Below are 21,478 nucleotides of genomic sequence, written 5' to 3' on the forward strand. Positions count from 1 at the left end.
TCTGTTGATAAATTTTAACGTAATTTTTACGTAGTCGTACACCTTCTGTTCGAATTTCAGAATAAATCCAACCAAAGTAGTTAAAACCGTTTTGTTCTTTTCAATTTTTAGCCAATACCATTTTGTACGTAACAGATCGAGAAGAGAGAAAGATCGCGTCAAGTGGTTTGATTCGCTTTCTATACCAGCGCCATCTATTGTGCGGTTTAAATCCATTCACCGCGTGAACGGGAGAAGCCCACCCAGAAGGCGATAGAAGGGAAATAATCCGCGTGAATTGGAAGCGACAGAAGTGGGCTTTTCCGCGACGCTCTATTACAATACGGGGAACGCGTCTCCCCCTCGCGGAGGTTTTTTTATAAACGTTTTCTTCCGAGCGCGATCGCGGTGTGTCGCGCGGTGAAGTGGTACTCTCAGGCTTTCCCACAATGGACGGCTCATTACAGCCGTACGAATCAAACAGTAGAACGAGCGAGTCCTCCCTCGTTTTGTCTCTCGACGGGGGTGACCTCGGGTCGTGAACCTTACCAAATCGGAGATTAATAAAAAAAATGCCCCAAAGGTCATGAGACTCGTGTCGCGATACCCTACGAAGGTCAGCAGATGGGGTACTCGGTTCTCTCCTTCTATTAAACCCGCCTCCTTGCGATAAAAAAATGCGATCGCGATGGCTCGTGCCGGGTCGTTGTTTTCAATATGCTACTCTTTTAAATTCTATCTACGAATCTGATATTTATATCGCACCCTCAAAAACCATTTGTTTTTCCTTTATACGATCACTCTTAAGGAATAAGAATACACTAAAAGACTCTTTACTTAACTTAATTACTTTGAAATTTAAAATTGTCAAAATTATTTTAAGCACTAAACAAGAGGCTGTTCTACACAAAAATATTAATTTTATAAGATAAAATACGAAATTAAATGAGTTCAACTTGAAATACCGCGAAAGTAGACAATGGCCACTGTAGTCTTCTCCCTTAAAGGAAAAAACCCATTCTCATATTTGTCATTTTCTGTCAAAAATGGGAATTTCCAGAAACATTTTGATAAAATGAGTGTTTATTAAAATTTCGAAGGGTTCGGTGGAAACTAATCGCGGCCAGCTGCGATAACTATCGCGAAGTTTGAAATAGCGATTTTAAGCTCTCTATCGTTATCTACTCTATACATTGGCGTATGACCACTTGACCTCCAGTACACGGTTGTAATCTTTGCGGACGAGAGAGACGAAACCGTCTTGTTTATATTTGCCATCCGCGGATTGCGTCAAGTCGTGAAACGAAGCTGGATTGAGCTTCGCGTGATTTAGAGAGAGGAGAGCCTGTGTTTTTGAGTCTACATTTTTTGTCCAGTTCGCAGGCGTCTCGAGTTACTCTGAACCCAAAAAAGGGCCCTCCTCCGAGACTGACTTTCTCTCCCTGAAAAAAAAATCCTTATCGCCATTTGCCATCCCTGTAAAAAACAAGACAAGGGCGCCACACGCCGACTGAGTTTCCAATAAAGAATCACACGCCGCTTCGCTCGATATACGCGGTGAAAGTGAAGTCTGCGTCCGTAACTCGCGGTGTTAGATATCCGGTGACACGGAACGTTTTGTACTTTAAATAGATTCGCATTACATCGTAACAATGTGTTCCAATTTTGAATGTTCGATAAATTTGATGGGTTTATTTCGGGGTGGCGTTTGGAGCTGGGCCGCGATTACTAAGTCCTTGTTATCCCTTTGTCCGACGATGAATGCTCGCTGGGTTACGTACGAGTTCTCGTAACGATTGCGACTTTATTTATGGTCGTCGCCCGCTCTAACTAAGGCTATTGTTTGGCCCTGGGGTCAACTTCGAGGGTTGATGTAAAAATAAATGCGCGTGGACCACGGGGACATGGCTCGGTGATTTTCATATTTTTGGGTATTTCATATTTTCATTTTGCTCTTGTTTTGGCCTTTCAAATATCGGACATGTGTCAATATCTGGAAGATTAGAAAATTTAAGAAATACAGGGTGACCAGACTTCCTATATTTCCTATATTTTCCTATATTTTTAATGACTTCCTATAAATTCCTTTATTTTCACCTATTTTCCTATATTTTCCTATAAATTAACGCTCTTTTGAAAATGAAACAACTTATTTTGTACGTGTCATAGAACATCTAGTTCTAACACTGCCAATTTCGAACAAAATCTTGAAATGTACGGGCATTGTAAATCTGCTAAGTGATCCAATAATGCAGTGTACAAAAATTATCAATATTCTAGGTGATTCGAGTCAAAGAATACAGATATGCAATAATTATCTTATTATTTTTCCTATATTTTCCTATTTAGTGTCCTATAATTTCATATAATTCTCCGGTTTAGTTTCCTATATTTTCCTATAATTTGCCTCTAAAATTCCTATTTTTCTATAAAACTTTCAAAGCCTTTCCCTGGTCACCCTGGAAATATGGAAAATCTATAAAAATCTAGAAATTCTGTACGGAAATGTATCTCGTAACAGTTCTACGTCACACGACGTCACCCATGCTTTTTCCTATTGAAAAAAAATTCTACCCAACATGGCGGCCACAGCCAAAGCTACGGAATATATTTGAAGTATATTTCGATACCCGTTAGTCGCGATACAAATAACGTTGTCGCGGGGGGATTAACAGAACTAATCATTAGAGGCTGTAATTACACGTTATAACGTTTGATGAACGGAAGGAGATGGAAGTGGTTGCAATTCCAAAGGCCCAGATGTTACGAGCCTCTTTTCTATGGGAGACGGAACTACGAACGGGAAGGATAAATAATTATAACTTTTTTCTTCACCGCGTTTTCTTAGACAGAACGAGAGTTCGTGCCAGTTCGTATTTCCGATTTCCCGGCATGGCTTCGGGGTGTAAACCGTGTCTAGCCTCTTATATTACCGCGTTCAACTTTTGGATTTTATTTTTATTAAAAAAGTGTTCGTCTCTGGCGTCGAATCGTGGCTCCAATTTGATTTTTCGAACGCGCGATTCGGAATTCCGGATTAATAAACTCGTCAATCTTTCCTGATTAGACGAAGTTGTAGTTTACATATCCTACACGTTTATATATACAGGATTGCCACGGTCCCTGGAAAAGTCGGGGAATTTGAATATGGCTATAAAAATCAGGGAATTTTAAAGATTAGTCTAAAAATCAGGGAATTTTAAAGATTAGTCTAAAAATCAGGGAATTTTAAAGATTAGTCTAAAAATCAGGGAATTTTAAAAATTAGTCTAAAAATCAGGGAATTTGAATATAGCTATAAAAATCAGGGAAAAATCAGGGTATTTTAAAAATTAGTCTAAAAATCAGGGAATTTTAAAAATTAGTCAAAAAATCAGGGAATTTTAAAAATTAGTCTAAAATCAGGGAAATGTCAGGAATTTTAATTTTGGTTTGCAAATAGGAAACTTTTACTAAAATATAGGTTAAAAATTTAAAAATCTTGTCACAAAATAAGTCCGGGAAAATCTCCGAAGATGGGCAGGGAAAACCTTTAAAAAATGTGGCAACCCTGTATATATACTTTTGATAGATGCGTTTTAACAACTGGAATGTGGTTTATTATTATTAAAATCGGGCTATCTCTAAAGCGTGGAAATCGGAGCCTTCGCCACCGTATTTACCATACTTACCTGAAAGTCGCGTCCAAACCGGGATGGAGGGGTAAAGTGAACGCGTTTGACTGCGCGCTTCGATTTCGGTTTTCCCTTCTCTTTTTTGGCACTTCGATGATGCTCGAGTCGTGATTGTAGAGCGTGTATCGTCGGAAAGATTATAATGTTGTAGGTTTTCTTTTGGTTGGATGTCGTCGAGGAAAGGCAAAACCAGCGACGCCGTAATTATCTGGACACTTTTTTCCCGTAATCTTATCGGAAGTCCTCGCGGCCACTTTATCAAGTTCGAATTATAAATCTACCCGCGGCTACGTGCGTAATATTCTCTCTCCGTTCTTATAAACTCCCCGCGCCTAACTTCATCCGCCCGCGTTTACGTAGCGGAATAATATATGCGCGGAAGGCATTGATTATTGACTCCTAATTTCCGCTAAAAATAAACCTTATCAAAAGTATATCATATATAAGTGGCGATAAAGTATGCTATAAGAATAAAATGTGTACCTTCACGCTTTTACATTTACCGACAGGGATGGCGAGAACCAGCCAGACTGGTTTAAACCGGTTTTAATCACCGATAAAATCCATGTTTAAAAATACTGAGAAATAAATTAGAAATATTGAAAATTTTAAATACTATGTATTTGAAATAAAAAATGCAGAATACAATATTTTTTACCCTAAAACGAAACTAAAACTTAACCTTCACTTTTTGTCGTAAGTAATGAGAGCTAGATATAAGTAATTGGGGATCTTAAAATTCATTTTGCGCGTGAAAATACGCCGCCATGTTAGGGTATAAAAGCGGGTTAATAAGTCTGCTATACCTCGCAATGTTAAAACGTAATTTTGAAATCGGGCAATTTGAGCATTTTCGAAGTAATGAGGGCTAGATATAAGCAATTTGAGCATTTTTTTATTAGTGGTTTTATCTAGTTTAAACCATCGGTTACAACCATACTGGATTTTTAAATAAAAAACGGTTTTTTCCAACCCTGTTTACCGATATATTTTCTAGATGTAATACGTATACGTATTTTGTAAAATTAGCGGACATTAGCGGTATCGAGAAATAGATACTTATCCCCTAAGGAGGCAATTTATATACTTCTGACCTTATGCACGCGTTTCTGCGACGAAAAAAGTTGGGAAATAAAAACTCGCGACTAAAAATTCAAATGAATTTTAATACTATCAGTACGTACGGCGTTCAAATGCGAAATAAAATTTTCCCATAGAAATATACGTAAAGCGAAAACTAAAAAAAAGCTAATTTTCTCACGGGGGGTGGGGGTTCCTGGAATGGCGGGCATCTTTGTCCCAAGGATATAACGGCGAACGTAACATGTGGCCGCCACAGTTTGATAATTGAGAAACGTCTTTTATTACGCGCTCGATCTGCTCGCTGATTACGAAAGTTCGGCTTCACCGCGCGACTCTGCCCGCGTCCATTTTTAGATCGAGTGACGCAACGAACATTTGGCGATTCCTCAACTTTCCCTCCCCGCCGGTTTACCCTACAGCCAGCCGCGTGGGAAAAAGTCAACTTTATAAAAAGGGACATTTTTCGGGGGCTCTCCCGCTCCTGCCGGGGATCCGTTTTCCACGACGGACGCTATTGTTGTTTCTTTCGATGTTCCTTTTATATTAATAGTTTTGCCAACTTTCGCTCTCTTTCCCGAAAGGACGCGTTTGGGTGCGCCCCCCCTTGAAATCCAGAGAGAGAAAGTGCTAGAACCCCGGGGTTGGGGGGGGGGGGACGTCTTTAGGGTGGCCATTGTGCGACGGTGAGAATCACTTCGATTGTTTATGGTTGGAATGATCGTAAATAGAGCTTATATCGAAACGCGACAGATGGATCCTTCTCCGCTCGATTTCTATTCGTTTTTAGACCGGTTGGCGCGATTCCATCGAGCCAAGGATATGGGAGTAGATTTTTAAAATGTTCTTGTTTGTTTACATTCTAGTTGTCCGCCGATGTACGTGGGAGAATACTGCCAACACTTGAACCCATGCCACACCGGCCCCGGTCCGCGATGTCAGAACGGAGGCACTTGCAACGTGGAGATGAGCGTGACCTCGGGACCCACTTTCTCCTGCACCTGTCCCGTAGGTTACTCCGCTTCTCTGTGCGAGATCACCGTGCCTAACAGCTGCGATAGCGATCCTTGCCAGAACGGAGGTACTTGCACCCTCATTACCCTCAACAACTACACTTGTACCTGCGCCTCCGGATACAGAGGTCAGTACGGCGACTAGCCTCTGGTTAAAATTATGTTCTTTACGCGTATTGAACGGAATATTTCTTAGGTCAACATTGCGAACTGATGGACCATTGCGCCACGCAACCTTGCCGGAACAAAGCGACGTGCGAATCCGTCAACGGGACCTACCATTGTACCTGCGCGAAAGGTTTCGACGGCCCGACGTGTACCAGAGACATTGACGAGTGCATCTCCAAGCCCTGTCATCGTGGCAAATGCGTCAACACCGTCGGCTCGTATCGTTGTATATGCGACGACGGCTTCACGGGTCACGATTGCGAATCCAAGTACATTCCGTGCGACCCTAGTCCCTGCGAGAACGAAGGAACTTGCAGGTCCGTGGATCCGCTCACCTACCAATGCGTCTGTCCACCCGGTAAGTACCCTCGTGCCACCCACTTCCATTCAATCAACTTTTCTAATGATTTCCGTTGATGATTTGGGATCATTCGCGCCGGTTGATATTTGGACAACTTTCCGGGAGTCTAGACCGCGGCGGAAAAAGGCATATTCGGCAGTCAGTTGTTTACGTGGGTGGGTGATCTATTACGCTCGGCTCGTTCACTTCAGACCCGGCTCTCGATGGGGGGACATACTTTATCCCCTGGTTACAAAAAACCCGGGAATTTGGCGTCCGATTCCCGCACCGCATTTGGAAGTTGGGCGTCGGGGTCTGGCGGAGAACCAGTAGGTCGTGACCTTTCTCTTTCATCGTGTACGGCGAGAAAATCCCGCACTTCCTGTCCCTTCCCCGATCCAGAGTTTCGACGGAGAGAGAAAGAAACCGGAGAAGAGAGGCTGTCAAGGAGGGGGTGACATGTGGTCGTCAGATGCCATTCCCTTCTATCATATTCGCGCCCGCTACGGAGACCAAAAAATGGAGATTGCGCCACCGACTCTACCCCCGCGCGGACCGGAACACTGACTCCCATTTCTCAATATGCCTATAAATAAATAGGTTTAGCGGCTGTTCCGGATCTAATTTCTTGATTTAAATAAGCTGGAACAGCGGATCTTAATGGTTTGTTCTGGTACGCGTCAAGATTGTCTCTATATACTAGGTTGTTATTTTCGCGTCTCGCGAAGAATGTTGATATAGTCAACTGACAGTTGGTTCGAGATCTTTTCTCGTTTCCCTAGCCTTTTGCTTTAGAGTTAGTTAAGAACCCGAAACTTCTTTATTAACGAGTTATAAGCGTTGAATGGTTTAAAGTGGGTTTTATATTTTCATTCATCGTCCGTGGCGGGGAGTGTAGGTGTAGCCATCCCTCGAAAGACTAAATCTGTTTTATAAACCCGTACGCGTAAAGGATGTGGGGGAACTCTTTTTTTTTGGTCACTGTTTAATTCGGCAAGCCCGACGCTAAAAAAAAACTCATCTAGCTTAGTTTTAGAACTTCCCTTAATTTTTTTTTCCTTCAGCGTATGCCCTAGACTGTTTTCGAATAAATGCCGCAAGGTCCGCGTGTCATTCGCTAGCCGTATCGAGGTCTAGGGTCAACGGGGAGTTGATGGCTAGCGGTGCGTGTCCGGGGTCCCCCAAATTTCTTTCTCACGGGGTCACGCCCGCGGTTCGCTCCCGGGACCGAGGCTAGAGAGTTCCCATTTAGGCGGCAACGCGCAGACTGGACTCGATTCCCTTCTTCGAAGGAGTTAGAACAACTTCGACTCGAGTTTGTAAGGAAGTAGTTAGACGTTTTTTGGGGCTCGGATTCTCTAACCCTACTCGCGTATCCGAAACACGTGTCCCCAGTTTGGTTTTTACTCCGAGATAACTTTGTTTTTAAAATGAACTTGAGAAGTCTCTTCAAACAAGCGTCTCTATTATTATACCTCCGAGAGAGAGTTCTGTTTTTGGCCATAATTTATCGGCTTTTCTCGGATTTAAGTACCCTCAAAAGTTATACTCGAGAAAACAACGAATATCACTGTTTAAAAAAAAACGCCAAATCAGTCATTTTTCTAAAGCGGAAAAGCTGGAGTATTTTCATCTGTTTTTCTTTTAATTCTCGCCTTATAAACACCTACGCGTAACCAACGTATCCGTCGCCTTAGCCAAACGAGGGACCACCCTTTTCACTCTAAAAGGTTTCTTTCGCGATGTTTCAACCGCTAAAGAGCCATTTTGATCGGCGTCACCATTAATACTACCCACTCTGCCCCCGTGGTACTGACAGAAATTAGCTTTCAAACGCCGAAATTGGCCGAGCGGCGTTTTTATTTGGCTTGGGAAAAAAAGTCTGATCTTAGCGTCGCGTTTTTGTAATTGTCCTCCTTAAGGCGCGTTATAAACATTTTTTTTTGCGGGTGCTTCCAGACGCGTCGAAAGTATTCCGTGTCGGTAAAGTCTGCTCTTACGTTTTATTTAACAGTCCACGCTATCTTTTGATAGTAGTCGCTCGGTGGGTGTAATGGAAATTCAAGTTGGATACATTTGAAACGCATTCGGCGTGTTTAAATGAGACCGCTATCTGTCTCTTTGGCGGGGGGGAGCGGAGGGGGTATCGTCCGGTCCCTGTCATTTGTCACGCATGGCGAGAGCCGACGCGTCGCTGCTCAGCCACTTTCCCATGCCCCGGCCGCTGCCAAAGACCATCTCCGGATGAAAAGCCATCCGCGCCCGACTCGATAGGCACTAAGCTAGAAGCCCGTCGACGGGGTACAGTCCGCTCGGCCATCGGCTACGTCCATTCCCGCGGTTACTAGCGGAGGTCCTCCGTATATCCTCCCCCTCAATAATTTGATATCCGAGCTTAAGACATCCTCCGAAGAAGACTTCGAGCTCGCTTTATTACGAAAGCCGCATTTTATAACGCTGTCAATGGAGCGTGTAGCCCCACTATAGACTCGCGTCGCTACTATTACGGACACGGCCGTGTACCATTGAAGATTGGATGAGATCTATAGTTTTAATGGACGCGACGGGTTTCGTTATTTGGTTGGGGTGGTGGTATAGGCTTGATTTATCTTACGACTGAGAGGGGGGGGGGGTGGAGATTCTTCATTACGCCGAAAGAATAGAGAGGGGGTCGAGGGAGGTTAATACACTCCGCATTTTGATCAAGGGTTACGCTCCGTGTCAATTTTTAAAGATCATATTTTACGCTGGTAGGGGCGACAAGGCGGGAGGGGGGTACCGTGAAGAAAGAGACCTCCAGCTTGGTCGGAATGTTCTTCGCGTAAAAATAGAGTTCGAAGACACTTGTTTTTGACAAAGCAAGATAACTCGCTTTTTCCTTATTTGTGAAATGGTCATTAAAATTAGACCATAAAATATCGTTGGATAGGTTGTTAGTTTCCTACACTATCATTTCTTTAAATAAATAAATAAATAAATATAAATAATCAAATTGGCTAATACCGAAGTCACCACCTTATGCCCGAGACAGCTTGTGGGGTGGTGGAGTGGTTAGTACTTTCGCCTCTCAGCAAGAGGAGCCGGGTTCGATCCCAACTTGTGGTACTTAGTGAAAACTCGGAACAACTCCTCCCGCGTTGAGTTTGCAAGTTCTCTCCCCACTGATATAAGGGGTTTTCACCCAAGCTCTTCGGTTTCCCGTTCCATAAAAATGTGTAGAGGTTAACGGTAATATAGTTAGTGCAGGGAGCTGTTGGCTCGCGTGGCATGAAAGGCTTGCCACCACCCTCCTACGCATTGTAACCCGGCAAACGAATTAATGACTTTAAAAGTCGCTTGACGACTTTGGTGGTGCCTTAGGTATTAAATAGCCTAGCTGATTGATATTATACCGCGTAGGAGGGTGGTGGCAAGTCCCGCGAGCCAACCAGCTATAGCTCCCTACACTCACTATTACCGTTAACGCCAACAAGTTTTTATGGAAAACCCGATAAATATACATTCTACAATATATCACGATCATTTTAAAAAATCACCACTAAAAAAGTGGAATTTACAAGGATGATTGTAACGAATAATCTTTGTCTTTTAGGTTTTACGGGTACGAATTGCGAAACGAACATAGACGACTGCCCGGGGAACCTCTGCCAGAACGGGGCGACGTGCCTAGACGGCATCAACAGCTACACTTGCAAGTGTCCGCCGACGTATACGGGTCCGTATTGCAGCAAAGACGTGGACGAATGCGCCCTGAGGCCTTCCGTCTGCCAGAACGGGGCGACCTGCACCAATTCCGAGGGCGGCTACACTTGCATCTGCGTCAATGGGTGGGCGGGCGGCGACTGCAGCGACAACATCGACGACTGCGCCGGAGCCGCTTGCTTCAACGGAGCCACGTGCCACGACCGAGTGGGCTCCTTTTATTGCCAGTGTGGACCGGGGAAAACAGGTAAACCATATATTTCAACGCCTCGCCTAGATATAAAAGTGACATAGGCCCTAAGTTATAAAACAGGCCACCGTAATGCCGTGGAAAGATAATTTTAGAAGTGGACATCGTAACATTTAATGGCTTTTATCGTAAAAAAGAAACCAGTTTTTCATCGAAAATTGCAATTTTTTATACAGGGAAAAACCAATAATTGAATAGCGTTTTAATGGATTCCCGACTGAGATTATACGTTCTCAACACCTTATTACCCGTCTTGGGGATAAAAAATAGTTTGTCGCGAAGGTTGGTCTTGATTGTCGTTTAGTTTTAAAAGAGGGGATGAGTTTGATGGTATTTTGAAACTCCGAGAAGCTCCTCTTTCGAGGCTCATTGCCACGGACCATTTGACGCGCCAGAACCAAAAACAAGTTGACTAAAGCCACTGGTCGTTTACAGGTTTATTATGCCATCTCGATGACGCTTGCGCCAGTAACCCTTGCCACGAAGGCGCTATTTGCGACACTAGCCCCATTGACGGCACCTATATGTGTTCCTGTCCCAATGGCTTCAAGGGTGTTGATTGTACGGAAGACCTCAACGAATGCGAAGAAGGTAGGTTCCTAAAACTCCCGAATGATTCTTTACCCGGGAGTATTTACGAGCGCTCGCTTACGACGTATTTTCAGGATCACCTTGCGAACATAATGGAATCTGCGTCAACACTCCCGGCTCTTTCACTTGCAATTGCACCAAAGGGTTCACGGGCCCTAGATGCGAAATTAACATCAACGAATGCGATTCGAACCCTTGCCAGAACGACGGAACCTGCCTGGACGAGCGCGGCGGATTCCGCTGCGTGTGCATGCCTGGTAAAGTACACTCTTCATTTTTCTCACAAGACGCTATAGGCCTAATTATTGGAATTAGAAAATCTGCAATTTAAAATTTCCTTTAAATGTTTGAAAAGAAAACCGATTGGGGTGAAGGGTGGGGAATCAAATTAGCGGAGATGAGGGGATTTTGTCTCGCGGTTAATTGTATTTATTCCGACGAAACTAGTTTTGGGTCGCGGCGGAGCGACTTCTTGACTTGGGTGGGGTGACGACCAAGCTCCCAGACCCATCTATTCGGTATATTGTTTACCATAGTCATTAAATCATAGACTGGGAAACCAAAAAACATTCTATTCCCCCCTCACTACTATCCCCGCTTGATTATGCCGTCATTTGCGTGGGTGAAGACGTAGTCAAATATGCAATTTCCTAAAGAAAATAGGGATCATTCCAGCAGGCTAAAACATTTTAGATTTTTATTCGCCAAATGTAATTCTCATAAAACCCAACTAAAAGCATGCCCATGCTATATGACCCAAAAAAAAATTTCCTTTAAAGGCGGATCGTTTTATTTTAACCAGAATTTCGGTGTTACATAATGCATGATCCCTTTAAAAAATATTAAGCTATTTTTTATATTATTTTCTCCTCCCTCTCTCTCTCTCTCTCTCTCTCTCTCTCTCTCTCTCTCTTCTCCAACAACACCGAGGCCCGGTTATCTTCTCTCTCTCTCTCTCTCTCTCTCTCTCTCTCTGAGAAATAAATTGGCTCGCATACATGAACCCGAAAAAGAAAATAAAAAACTTCGGGGTAGAAAGTTGCGGAACCAGTTTGACCAGACCCTGGCTTTATGGAAAACTTATGGTTTGTGTTTTACGTGAGAAGAGACGCTGATGTTATAAGTCCTAAAAGATGGAGAGGGAGGGAGTCTTATAGGATGGTGGGATGCGCAATTTTTCTTCTCACGAATTTAAAACGCGGGGGCTCTGGTTTAGACGGCTCACCCCGCGCAGACTGTCTCCTCACTCTACCCTCGACGTAACTGCCAGGTAGACCCCCGTGGCTTTCTCCTTGGAATGAAAGAATTCTAAATATCGGATAGGGCCGCCTTCTCGAACGTCGCGAAGTTCATCTTATCAAAGCCAGAGTGAGATCAACTTTGGCTGAACGCGAAGAGAAGGGCTAGAACCCTTTAATAAAGCCCCTCGCTTCTTTCCCTCCCCCAAACTACGGCGAACCGTTTTGACGGGACTTTGCGGGGCCTAGGGTGGTTACCCGCTTTGGATTCTGGTGATCTCTCCGTCGCCCCTTCTCTCTAACTTCAGCGGTTAAAGGAGCGTTTGTGTTCTGAAATAATATAATAAATCCGGGTTTCGCCGGCCGATAACCTTTCGTGTGTACTTCTTAACGTCACCCCACCCCCAGAGTGGCCTGCTTAGATGCCTTTTGTTTCGACAATTTTTTTCATTTCTAACGTAACTGAGTGTTAATAAATGGAATTTAATTCCATTTGGGTATTTAGTCAAAATGTTCCACTTTGTTTAGTGGCATTCCAAATTCTAAGGCAACTAACGGTAGTCGCTTCGCTACTCGGGATGTGAATTTTAAACATTATTATTGTAATAAATGTTAGCTATAAATCTTATATGTGTAGGCAAAAAGGACGTAATGTCGTAATCCGACTTGTAAGTCGACTTCCCATTGACCTTAGATTTTCCCACTAGGTTTTACTGGAACACACTGTGAAGTAGACATTGACGAATGCTACTCAAATCCTTGTCACAATGCTGGCATATGCCAAGACATGATCAATGGTTATAGGTGTTCTTGTCACAATGGCTTTTCTGGGCGAAAATGCGAATTAAACGAAGACGATTGTCTTAGCCACCCTTGCCAAAATGGCGGTACTTGTACAGACGCTGTTGCTAGATACTCGTGTACCTGCCCTCAAGGTTTTACAGGAACAAACTGTGAAACGAACATTAATGATTGTCAGAGCTCGCCTTGTCATCATGGCGAGTGTGTAGACGCCACTAATAGCTTTACTTGCAATTGTCATCCTGGTTATACGGGGACTTTGTGTCAAACACAAATCAACGAATGTTTGAGTAATCCCTGTCAGCATGGTGGCTATTGCGAAGATCTCATTAATGGTTATCAATGTCGCTGTCGTTCGGGTACATCTGGGACTAATTGCGAACATAACGTCAACGAATGTTTCAGTAATCCTTGTCGAAACGCCGCCACTTGCGTGGATGGCATTAACACTTACAGCTGTAAATGCGAACCAGGTTTCACAGGAACCCACTGCGAAACTAACATCAATGAATGCGCCAGTAATCCTTGTGCAAATGGAGGAAAATGCACCGACCTTATAAATGGTTTCAAGTGCATTTGTCCCAGAGGCTACTTTGACGCCCGATGCCTTTCTGACGTTAATGAATGTGCCAGTAACCCATGTGTAAACGGTGGATCTTGCGAAGATGAGGTCAATAGATTTATCTGCCATTGCCCAGAAGGATATGGGGGACATCGCTGTGAAATAGACATAGACGAATGTCAGTCGAACCCTTGTCAACATGGTGGCAGTTGCAGGGATGGTTTGGCCAGTTATGCCTGTACTTGTCTTCCTGGATATACTGGTCAAAATTGCGAAACAAACGTAGATGATTGCGCCAGCAGTCCCTGTTTGAGTGGTGGATCGTGCATTGACCTTGTTAATACTTACCAATGTGTCTGTGATGTGCCTTACACTGGGCGTAACTGTGAAATTGAACTGGATCCCTGCAGTCCAAATAAGTGCAAGAACAACGCCAAATGTACGCCATCATCTAACTACCTCGATTTTGCTTGCACTTGCGAATTGGGATTCACTGGCCGCCTTTGTGATGAAGACATAGATGAATGTGCCATTTCATCACCATGCAGAAATGGAGCAACTTGCATAAACACAAATGGTTCTTACACTTGCAAATGTGATAAAGGCTATGAAGGAAGGGATTGCTTGTTGAACACTGACGATTGTGCTTCTTGTAAGTTTTCATTCAAATGTTTTAACTAACAGTTAATGTAATATTTAGTTATGTATAATATGCTGAACCTTTTAATAGTTCCATGCCAAAATGGTGGTACTTGTTTGGATGGAATTGGGGAATACACTTGTCTCTGTGTTGATGGTTTTGGTGGAAAACATTGTGAGGATGACATCAATGAATGTGCCAGTAATCCATGTCAGAATGGAGCTACTTGCAATGATTATGTCAACAGTTACACATGTACTTGCACTTTGGGCTTCAGTGGAACAAATTGTCAAACCAATGATGAAGATTGCACCACAAGGTACGTAATACAGACAATATTAATTGTGTCAAAACATTAAGTTGTAGAAATATTTCTTAATTTTTTATTGTCTTTTACAGTTCTTGTATGAATGGTGGAACTTGCATTGATGGTATAAATAATTACACGTGCCAATGCTCACCTGGATATACTGGTTCCAACTGTCAGTATCACATCAATGAATGCGACTCTCAGCCCTGTTTAAGTGGAGCAACCTGTGTGGATCATGTTGGTTATTATACATGTCATTGCCCATTCGGGTTCACTGGACCTCATTGCAAGGTAAGATTTTCTTGCAGGCTGGATTTCCTCTTAACTCATTCTAATAACGATGTTATGCATGTGGGTGTTTTTCAGACTTTCGTGGATTGGTGCAGTACAAACCCTTGTATGAATGGAGCTACATGCAAACAATTGAACAACACATATCGCTGTACTTGTCAACCTGGATGGACTGGAATGCTGTGTGATGTTTCTATGGTATCTTGCTCAGCTGCTGCTTTACAGAAAGGTATTTTTTGCTAAGGAAACAACATAAAGCTTAGACATACAATACAAATGAAATTATTTTCAATAGGCATTGATGCAAACCATTTATGTAAGAATGGAGGTACTTGTGAAAACATAGGAAACAGCCATAGATGTATTTGCCCAGATGGTTACGAAGGCAGCTACTGTCAACATGAAATAAATGAATGCGCCTCACAACCATGTCAATATGGTGCCACTTGTAATGATCTCATTGGACAATATAGTTGCGAATGTCTACCAGGTTTCCAAGGGTTGAACTGTGAATTCAACGTGAACGACTGTGATCCAAACCCTTGTAGAAATGGAGGAACTTGCCATGACCTTGTTAACAAATTTGTGTGCTCCTGCCCTCATGGAACGCTGGGAATTCTTTGCGAAATAAATGTTAATGAATGTTTTGAAGGGGCTTGTCATCATGGAGGAACTTGCATAGACAAAGTTGGAGGTTTTGAATGTCAGTGCCCTCCAGGATTTGTTGGTCCTAGATGTGAGGGAGATGTTAATGAATGTCTTTCAAGTCCTTGTCAAGAACATGGCACTCAAGATTGCGTTCAATTGGTCAATGATTACCGTTGTGATTGTAAAACTGGTTTTATGGGTAAACATTGTGAAACCAAAGTAAACTTTTGCGCTTCGAATCCTTGCTTAAATGGTGGTGGCTGCACCAACACTCTTCATGGTCACAAATGCGTATGTGCCGAAGGCTTCTGGGGAGAAAACTGTGGTTACACCAACACCACCTGTGCCAGCAGCCCTTGTAGAAATGGAGGTCATTGTCATCCTCATAAACATGGTTATGTTTGTAAATGCCCAAGAGGCTCCAAAGGAAAACATTGCGAAATGGACACGTATAATGACTGCATTTCTTCTCCCTGCAATAATGGAGGCATTTGCTTTGATAGAATTGGTCATTTTGAATGTGAATGCCCTCCAACTTGGAATGGTATTCGGTGCGAATCTTTTGATGAAAACTTTTTCGGTGGTTTTGGCTCGGCAGTTTATTCAGGAACAGTTCCACAAAAATCTTTAGAAGAAGAAAGAAAAAGTTGTCTTATAAATCGTTGCGAGCAAAAATCAGGTGATCAAATATGCAATGAAGAATGCAATAGTTTGGCCTGCAATTTTGATGGCGGTGATTGTTCTCTGGGTATCAGTCCCTGGATAAACTGTACTGCCGCTATCAATTGCTGGGATGTTTTCAAGAATGGAGAATGTAATATCGAATGTAACAATGTGGATTGCCTCTTTGATGGATTTGATTGTGAAAGAACCGTTCTTCCTTGCAAGTAAGTGTCTCTGAACTATTATTTTCCTTTGTAATAAAATTAATGTAATTTTCCTGTGGCAGTGAACATTATGACACGTATTGCATGAAGAATTATGGTAACAATAAATGTGATTATGGTTGCAATAATGAGGAATGCAACTGGGATGGTTTGGATTGTGAGACTGAACCAGCGCAGCTAGCAGCTGGAACATTATTTTTCCACCTTCTTGTTGATGAACAGGAATTTTTGAACAATACAGTAACCTTTTTGAGGCAGATAGGACATACTTTGAGAACAAATGTCAGGTTTAAAATGAATAAGACCTCTGGATATCCAATGATTTCACGTTACAATGAAACTGATTTCTCTTATGATATCCATCCTAAAATGGGGTAAGTGTTTCTTTCAGTTCTTGGTTACAATTTAGAAATGGTTCCTTAATTGTTTTCCTCTCTTAGAACCATTGTTTATCTCGAAATTGACAACCGTCGATGTATTAAATCATCAAACAATGAATGCTTCCAATCAGTTTCAAAGGTAATTATTTTTTAATAAAATGTATATTTAGGACTTTTAATAAAATAATTCAATTTTAATTTTAGGCTGCCCAGTACCTCGCGGCTGCCCATTCTAGACATGCTTTAGGTCCAGAGTTTCCATTTCAAGTGGTTAGAGGTCTTGTAGAAGAAGAGCAAACTGATTCCAAGAACGAGTATTCCAATGTGGTTTATTTTGTGATTGGCATGATCTCTGTCGTCGTTATTGGCCTTCTATTTGGTGTCCTTGTAAAAACACACAACAAGAGAGCTAGAGGAATCACCTGGTTTCCAGAAGGCTTTTTAAGAACTAACAGTGGTCAGCGAAGGCGGTCAAGACGAAGAGGACCTGATGGACAAGAAATGAGGTTTGTGAAAAAATATGTTCATTTAACCTTTTTCTAAGGGAAGGGAGGTTCTTTTTTATATTTTTAAGAATTGTGATTTTTTAATGGATTTATCTAAAAATGACCCATTTTATGAACTCAACTTTTCAGTTTGGGCAACTTTCTGCAGGATGGTTTCAGGACTGAAAGGTTGGTTTCATAAAATATGGGTGTTATCTTTTTCTTTAGGACAATTAGCAGATTTTATTTCACAGAATTTGAACTAAATAAAATGTATGAATTATTACAGAAATATTAACAAGCAAATGCCACCTAACCACTTGGACGCGAATGATAATAATACTCTTCCTGCTGATTCTGGTCAATGGAGTGATGATGATGCTGCAGATCACCCTCCTTTGAAGCGAATGAAAAGTGACAAATCTCCAGATTCAAGTAACTATGGAGACAACCACACTGTCATGACTACTGCTGACTACGATGATAATGACCCAAGACCTTGGACCCAACAACATTTGGATGCAGCTGATGTACGAAACCCTGATATTCTGGCCTTAACTCCACCTCAAGGTGAAGGAGACCTGGACCATGCAAATGTGGATGTTCAAGGACCAGGTAAGCAATGTGGTGTTTTTTGTTCATCACTATAGATATATATATATATATATTCATACAATGAAGTGTTTATACTAATTCAATTAAAAAATTTAGCTGGATTTACACCACTCATGCTTGCCTCGTTTCGAGGTGGAGGTTTGGACACTGGGGAAGATGAAGAGGATGATGGCTCTGTCAGCATGATCCAAGACCTCTTAATGCAAGGTGCCAAGATAAACATGACAACTGAAAGAACTGGTATGTTTTTAACTATATTAAATTACGAAGAACCTCAATTTCAAATATTTTAATAATTCTTTTTACTTTAGGTGAATCATCACTTCATTTGGCTGCTAGATACGCTCGTGCTGATGCAGCAAAACGTCTGTTGGATGCTGGTGCTGATGCTAATGCCCAGGATAATACTGGAAGAACCCCACTACATGCGGCTGTAGCAGCTGATGCCCAAGGAGTGTTTCAGGTATAAAATTTTCCTTTCATTAGTTCACATTAATATTCAACCAACTTGTTTATAAATTGAATATTTTTAATTGTTACAGATTTTGTTGCGTAACCGCGCAACCAATTTAAATGCTCGAATGCACGAAGGAACAACGCCTCTTATCCTCTCTGCTAGAGTAGCAATCGAAGGCATGGTAGAAGACCTTATCAATGCAGAAGCTGATATAAATGCAGCTGATGATCATGGTATTGTATTAAAAATTTTTAAATTTTTATAAATTCAATATTATTAATGTAACTTAATACCTAAAGGAAAAACTGCATTGCATTGGGCAGCGGCAGTAAACAATGTTGATGCTGTCACAGTTTTGCTAAATCATGGTGCTAACCGTGATGCTCAAGATAATAAAGAAGAAACTCCTTTGTTTTTGGCGGCGCGAGAAGGTAGCTTCCAAGCTGCTAAAATCCTTTTAGAAAATTACGCAAATCGGGATATAACTGACCATATGGATAGATTACCGAGAGACGTTGCATTAGAGCGTATGCACCATGATATTGTTCGTCTTATAGACGAGTATGTGCCTCCAAGTCAGCAAATGAATGTGTCAAATGCTGGGACATTGGGCTCTCCCGGTCTGATAGGGCCTCCTTCGCTGATGGGTTCAATGAAGAACAAATCGAAGAAGAGGTCTAAAATTAACCCTGTGGGTAATGGGCCAAATGGAGATATGATGATGCCCACAAATGAGGGTGGTAGTACAAGAAGGAAACCATCCATTAAGAAAAGAAAAGAGCCACCGCCACCCATGACGTTATCCCCCGTAAACTCTCTAGAGTCACCTGGTATGAATTGTATGGATGGAACTCCATCTCCTCTAAGTTCATCCGTGGCTTATAATTTAGCTATATCACACCCTAATTTGGCCAATTTAGATTTAGTTAACGCTTGCCAACAACAGCAGATGGGTCCAGGTAAAATGCTCTCACCATACAATGACGGTAGTCATATGAACTACCAAGGGGCTGGAGCAATGGATCACCTCACTGGTATGAGTGGTAATGGCCAAAACCAAATTTACATGGGAGCTAACGGCAACCTAATGGCTCATATGAATGCCCAGCAATCGCAACAGCAGCCTTCTCAGCAGCAGCTTAAAGCCCACCACCCTCGTCAAAGTTCCATGCCAGGTAGTATGAGCAATGGTGGTGTTACGTCACCCCACATTCCCGTATCTCATTCGTATACTGTCTCCTCTCCCGCTAAACAACGACCCTCTTTGCCAACATCACCTACTCATATGGCAGTGATGAGGGCAGCTCATCACCAAAAGCAAATGCAACAGCAGCATCAACAGAGTGCCAACCAACAACCCCCACCAGCTTATGAATATCCGTCTTCAATTACCGATCTTCAAATGTTGTTGGGTGGTGGAAATAATTTGGGACAGAAAAATCAGAATTCACATTTACCATACCCTCATCATTATCATTATCCAACCCCTCCATCTCAACATAGCCACGGTGGTTCAGAGGCTACTCCGCAACACTACTTGCACGCACCCGAAACATACTTGACTCCTTCCCCCGAGTCACCAGGACAGTGGTCTAGTTCTTCACCCCATTCTGCTCAATCGGATTGGTCGGAAGGAATCTCCAGCCCAATGGGACCAGCTAATGTGCACCACTTGTCTACGCTAGACCAACAACAAAATCATGTTAGTGCTAGTAATAACCCAGGATTAAATCCGCAATCTCAAAATGCCCATGGAACCCAAGAAGCTGTATTTATCTAATAACAAAAGTTTAAATGCATTTTGAGACATTCTACCCATATTTAAAGTGGTCAAGTTGACTTTACCACCAATCGGATGTGGTTGTGTTATTTGTGTATACATCGACTTAAGGATTTTTACTGAAAAAAATTAGAAGAACTCTCAAGTGATAGAGTCTTTGTGAAGTTAATTTTTTTAATATTGCCTATTAAAGGGAAAAGCGATTCCCAATTTGTGGCATGAACTTTTTTAAAGACAAAGCCCTACATGTATGTATAAAAAAACTAAGAACTCTGAGCTTTGATAACTAGCAAAGTGTTGTATTTATTTAAAAAAAAATAATTTTATGTTCTTATCTTTTAGAAATCTCAGAGAAAGTAGGCATTTTTAGAAATTTTAAGCGGTTATTTTTGTAGTCTTGTGTAAATTGTTATATTCTAAAGGTACTCCCTATCTTTTTAAGCGTATATTCGGTAAGTTAAAATTTTCTCAACATTCAAATCTATTTTGTATTATCTCTTTACTTCAAAATACCAGGAGTATTTCAAAGCATGTAACTAAAATGGTTCCATTTTTAACTACAATATATTCTTATTTTTTCCTCTACTCAAGAACCAAATTAAGTTCAAAATTACAACTGTGCCTAAACTGTAAAAAGTAAAGATGAATTCTTATCATGAAAAGTATTTTTCCCAAAAACTGTAAAGTTTTACGACTAAATCATACCATTATAATTCATCATAAGAAAAAAAACTATTTTTTGTAAGGTTTGTACTCATCAGAAATAAATTCTGTACTTTTGATATAAAAAATTTATTTTTATGAGATTGTTTGGTTTTAGTTACTTTGAATACTCTCCAAAGATTATAGAGATTATTCAGAGTAATACAATGCAAAATAATTTGAAATGACAATGATTTTAAATGCAAATATGAATAAGGGATAGAAAAGGGATATTTTTTATTTGTAGAAAGAAGAATAATATTCTTCTTCAAGTTCATAAAGTTCAGCTGCAACATCATCTCTTAAAGACATAAGCTTGTTATCACAGTCTGTTTGCATTGCTCTATACAAATGGGTCTTCTTGGATATTGCATCATTTACTGAGGGGAAGTCATTTAAGATGAGGTATTGCTTAATATCTGATATCAACTTCATAAGCGATTCTGATGCACGAACCTATTGAGATATAGTTTAAAACCAATTAAACCATAAAAGCAAGAACTTACTATATTAGCTGCTCGAACATTCATTTCATACCTATTTCAAAAAGTTAAAGTAAACACAAAACTTTCGTTAGTTTTCTAATTAGAGAAGCATAATAATATATTATTAAGTTACTAATGGAGAAAGCAAAATCGAGATTCCGCCTTAAATCTTACATTTCATCAATTGCGTGTAAAATTCGACCAACTTGACCATCCTCTTCAGGGATTACACGTACAAGTTTCATAATTTCTAAGAAATTTTCTGTAATAGATTTTATATCATCTTTTAATTGTTTATTGTACGATTTTAAAAGAGCTTCTTTGCTCTGTGGTATAGTTCGTCCCTGGGCAGCCATTTTACACGAATTTTATTTTAACAATTTTCATCAAAAGAGGGAGA

The 21,478-nt window shown here is 41.4% G+C and overlaps 2 protein-coding genes across 2 annotated transcripts in view; one reads left to right on the forward strand and one right to left on the reverse strand.

The window, feature by feature from the left end:
- Nucleotides 1-20,610, forward strand: part of N (neurogenic locus Notch protein) — a 64,142-nt gene extending 43,532 nt beyond the window's left edge. The window contains exons 3-21 of the mRNA XM_090154864.1: nucleotides 5,600-5,874; nucleotides 5,943-6,272; nucleotides 9,847-10,203; nucleotides 10,642-10,797; nucleotides 10,872-11,054; nucleotides 12,743-14,050; nucleotides 14,129-14,357; nucleotides 14,438-14,639; nucleotides 14,715-14,868; nucleotides 14,935-16,174; nucleotides 16,237-16,548; nucleotides 16,615-16,693; nucleotides 16,759-17,060; nucleotides 17,190-17,228; nucleotides 17,329-17,654; nucleotides 17,751-17,894; nucleotides 17,966-18,117; nucleotides 18,197-18,344; nucleotides 18,411-20,610. Of these exons, the coding sequence (XP_090010990.1) occupies nucleotides 5,600-5,874; nucleotides 5,943-6,272; nucleotides 9,847-10,203; nucleotides 10,642-10,797; nucleotides 10,872-11,054; nucleotides 12,743-14,050; nucleotides 14,129-14,357; nucleotides 14,438-14,639; nucleotides 14,715-14,868; nucleotides 14,935-16,174; nucleotides 16,237-16,548; nucleotides 16,615-16,693; nucleotides 16,759-17,060; nucleotides 17,190-17,228; nucleotides 17,329-17,654; nucleotides 17,751-17,894; nucleotides 17,966-18,117; nucleotides 18,197-18,344; nucleotides 18,411-19,891 (7,417 nt within the window). The 3' untranslated portion in view covers nucleotides 19,892-20,610. The remainder of the gene's footprint in view (nucleotides 1-5,599; nucleotides 5,875-5,942; nucleotides 6,273-9,846; nucleotides 10,204-10,641; nucleotides 10,798-10,871; nucleotides 11,055-12,742; nucleotides 14,051-14,128; nucleotides 14,358-14,437; nucleotides 14,640-14,714; nucleotides 14,869-14,934; nucleotides 16,175-16,236; nucleotides 16,549-16,614; nucleotides 16,694-16,758; nucleotides 17,061-17,189; nucleotides 17,229-17,328; nucleotides 17,655-17,750; nucleotides 17,895-17,965; nucleotides 18,118-18,196; nucleotides 18,345-18,410) is intronic.
- A 111-nt stretch (nucleotides 20,611-20,721) lies between these two features.
- On the reverse strand, nucleotides 20,722-21,474 carry MED22 (Mediator complex subunit 22). The gene is made up of 3 exons (XM_090154865.1): nucleotides 21,253-21,474; nucleotides 21,100-21,130; nucleotides 20,722-21,049 (listed from the first exon to the last, which is right to left on the reverse strand). Exons 1-3 carry the CDS (start codon nucleotides 21,432-21,434, stop codon nucleotides 20,831-20,833), a joined length of 432 nt encoding a protein of 143 aa, XP_090010991.1. The 5' UTR covers nucleotides 21,435-21,474; the 3' UTR covers nucleotides 20,722-20,830.
- Nucleotides 21,475-21,478: the final 4 nt, after the last annotated feature.

Source organism: Leiobunum rupestre, chromosome 7 (assembly GCF_980474605.1).
Source record: "Leiobunum rupestre chromosome 7, qqLeiRupe1.1.hap1, whole genome shotgun sequence".
NCBI classification, from domain to species: Eukaryota; Metazoa; Arthropoda; class Arachnida; order Opiliones; family Sclerosomatidae; genus Leiobunum; species Leiobunum rupestre.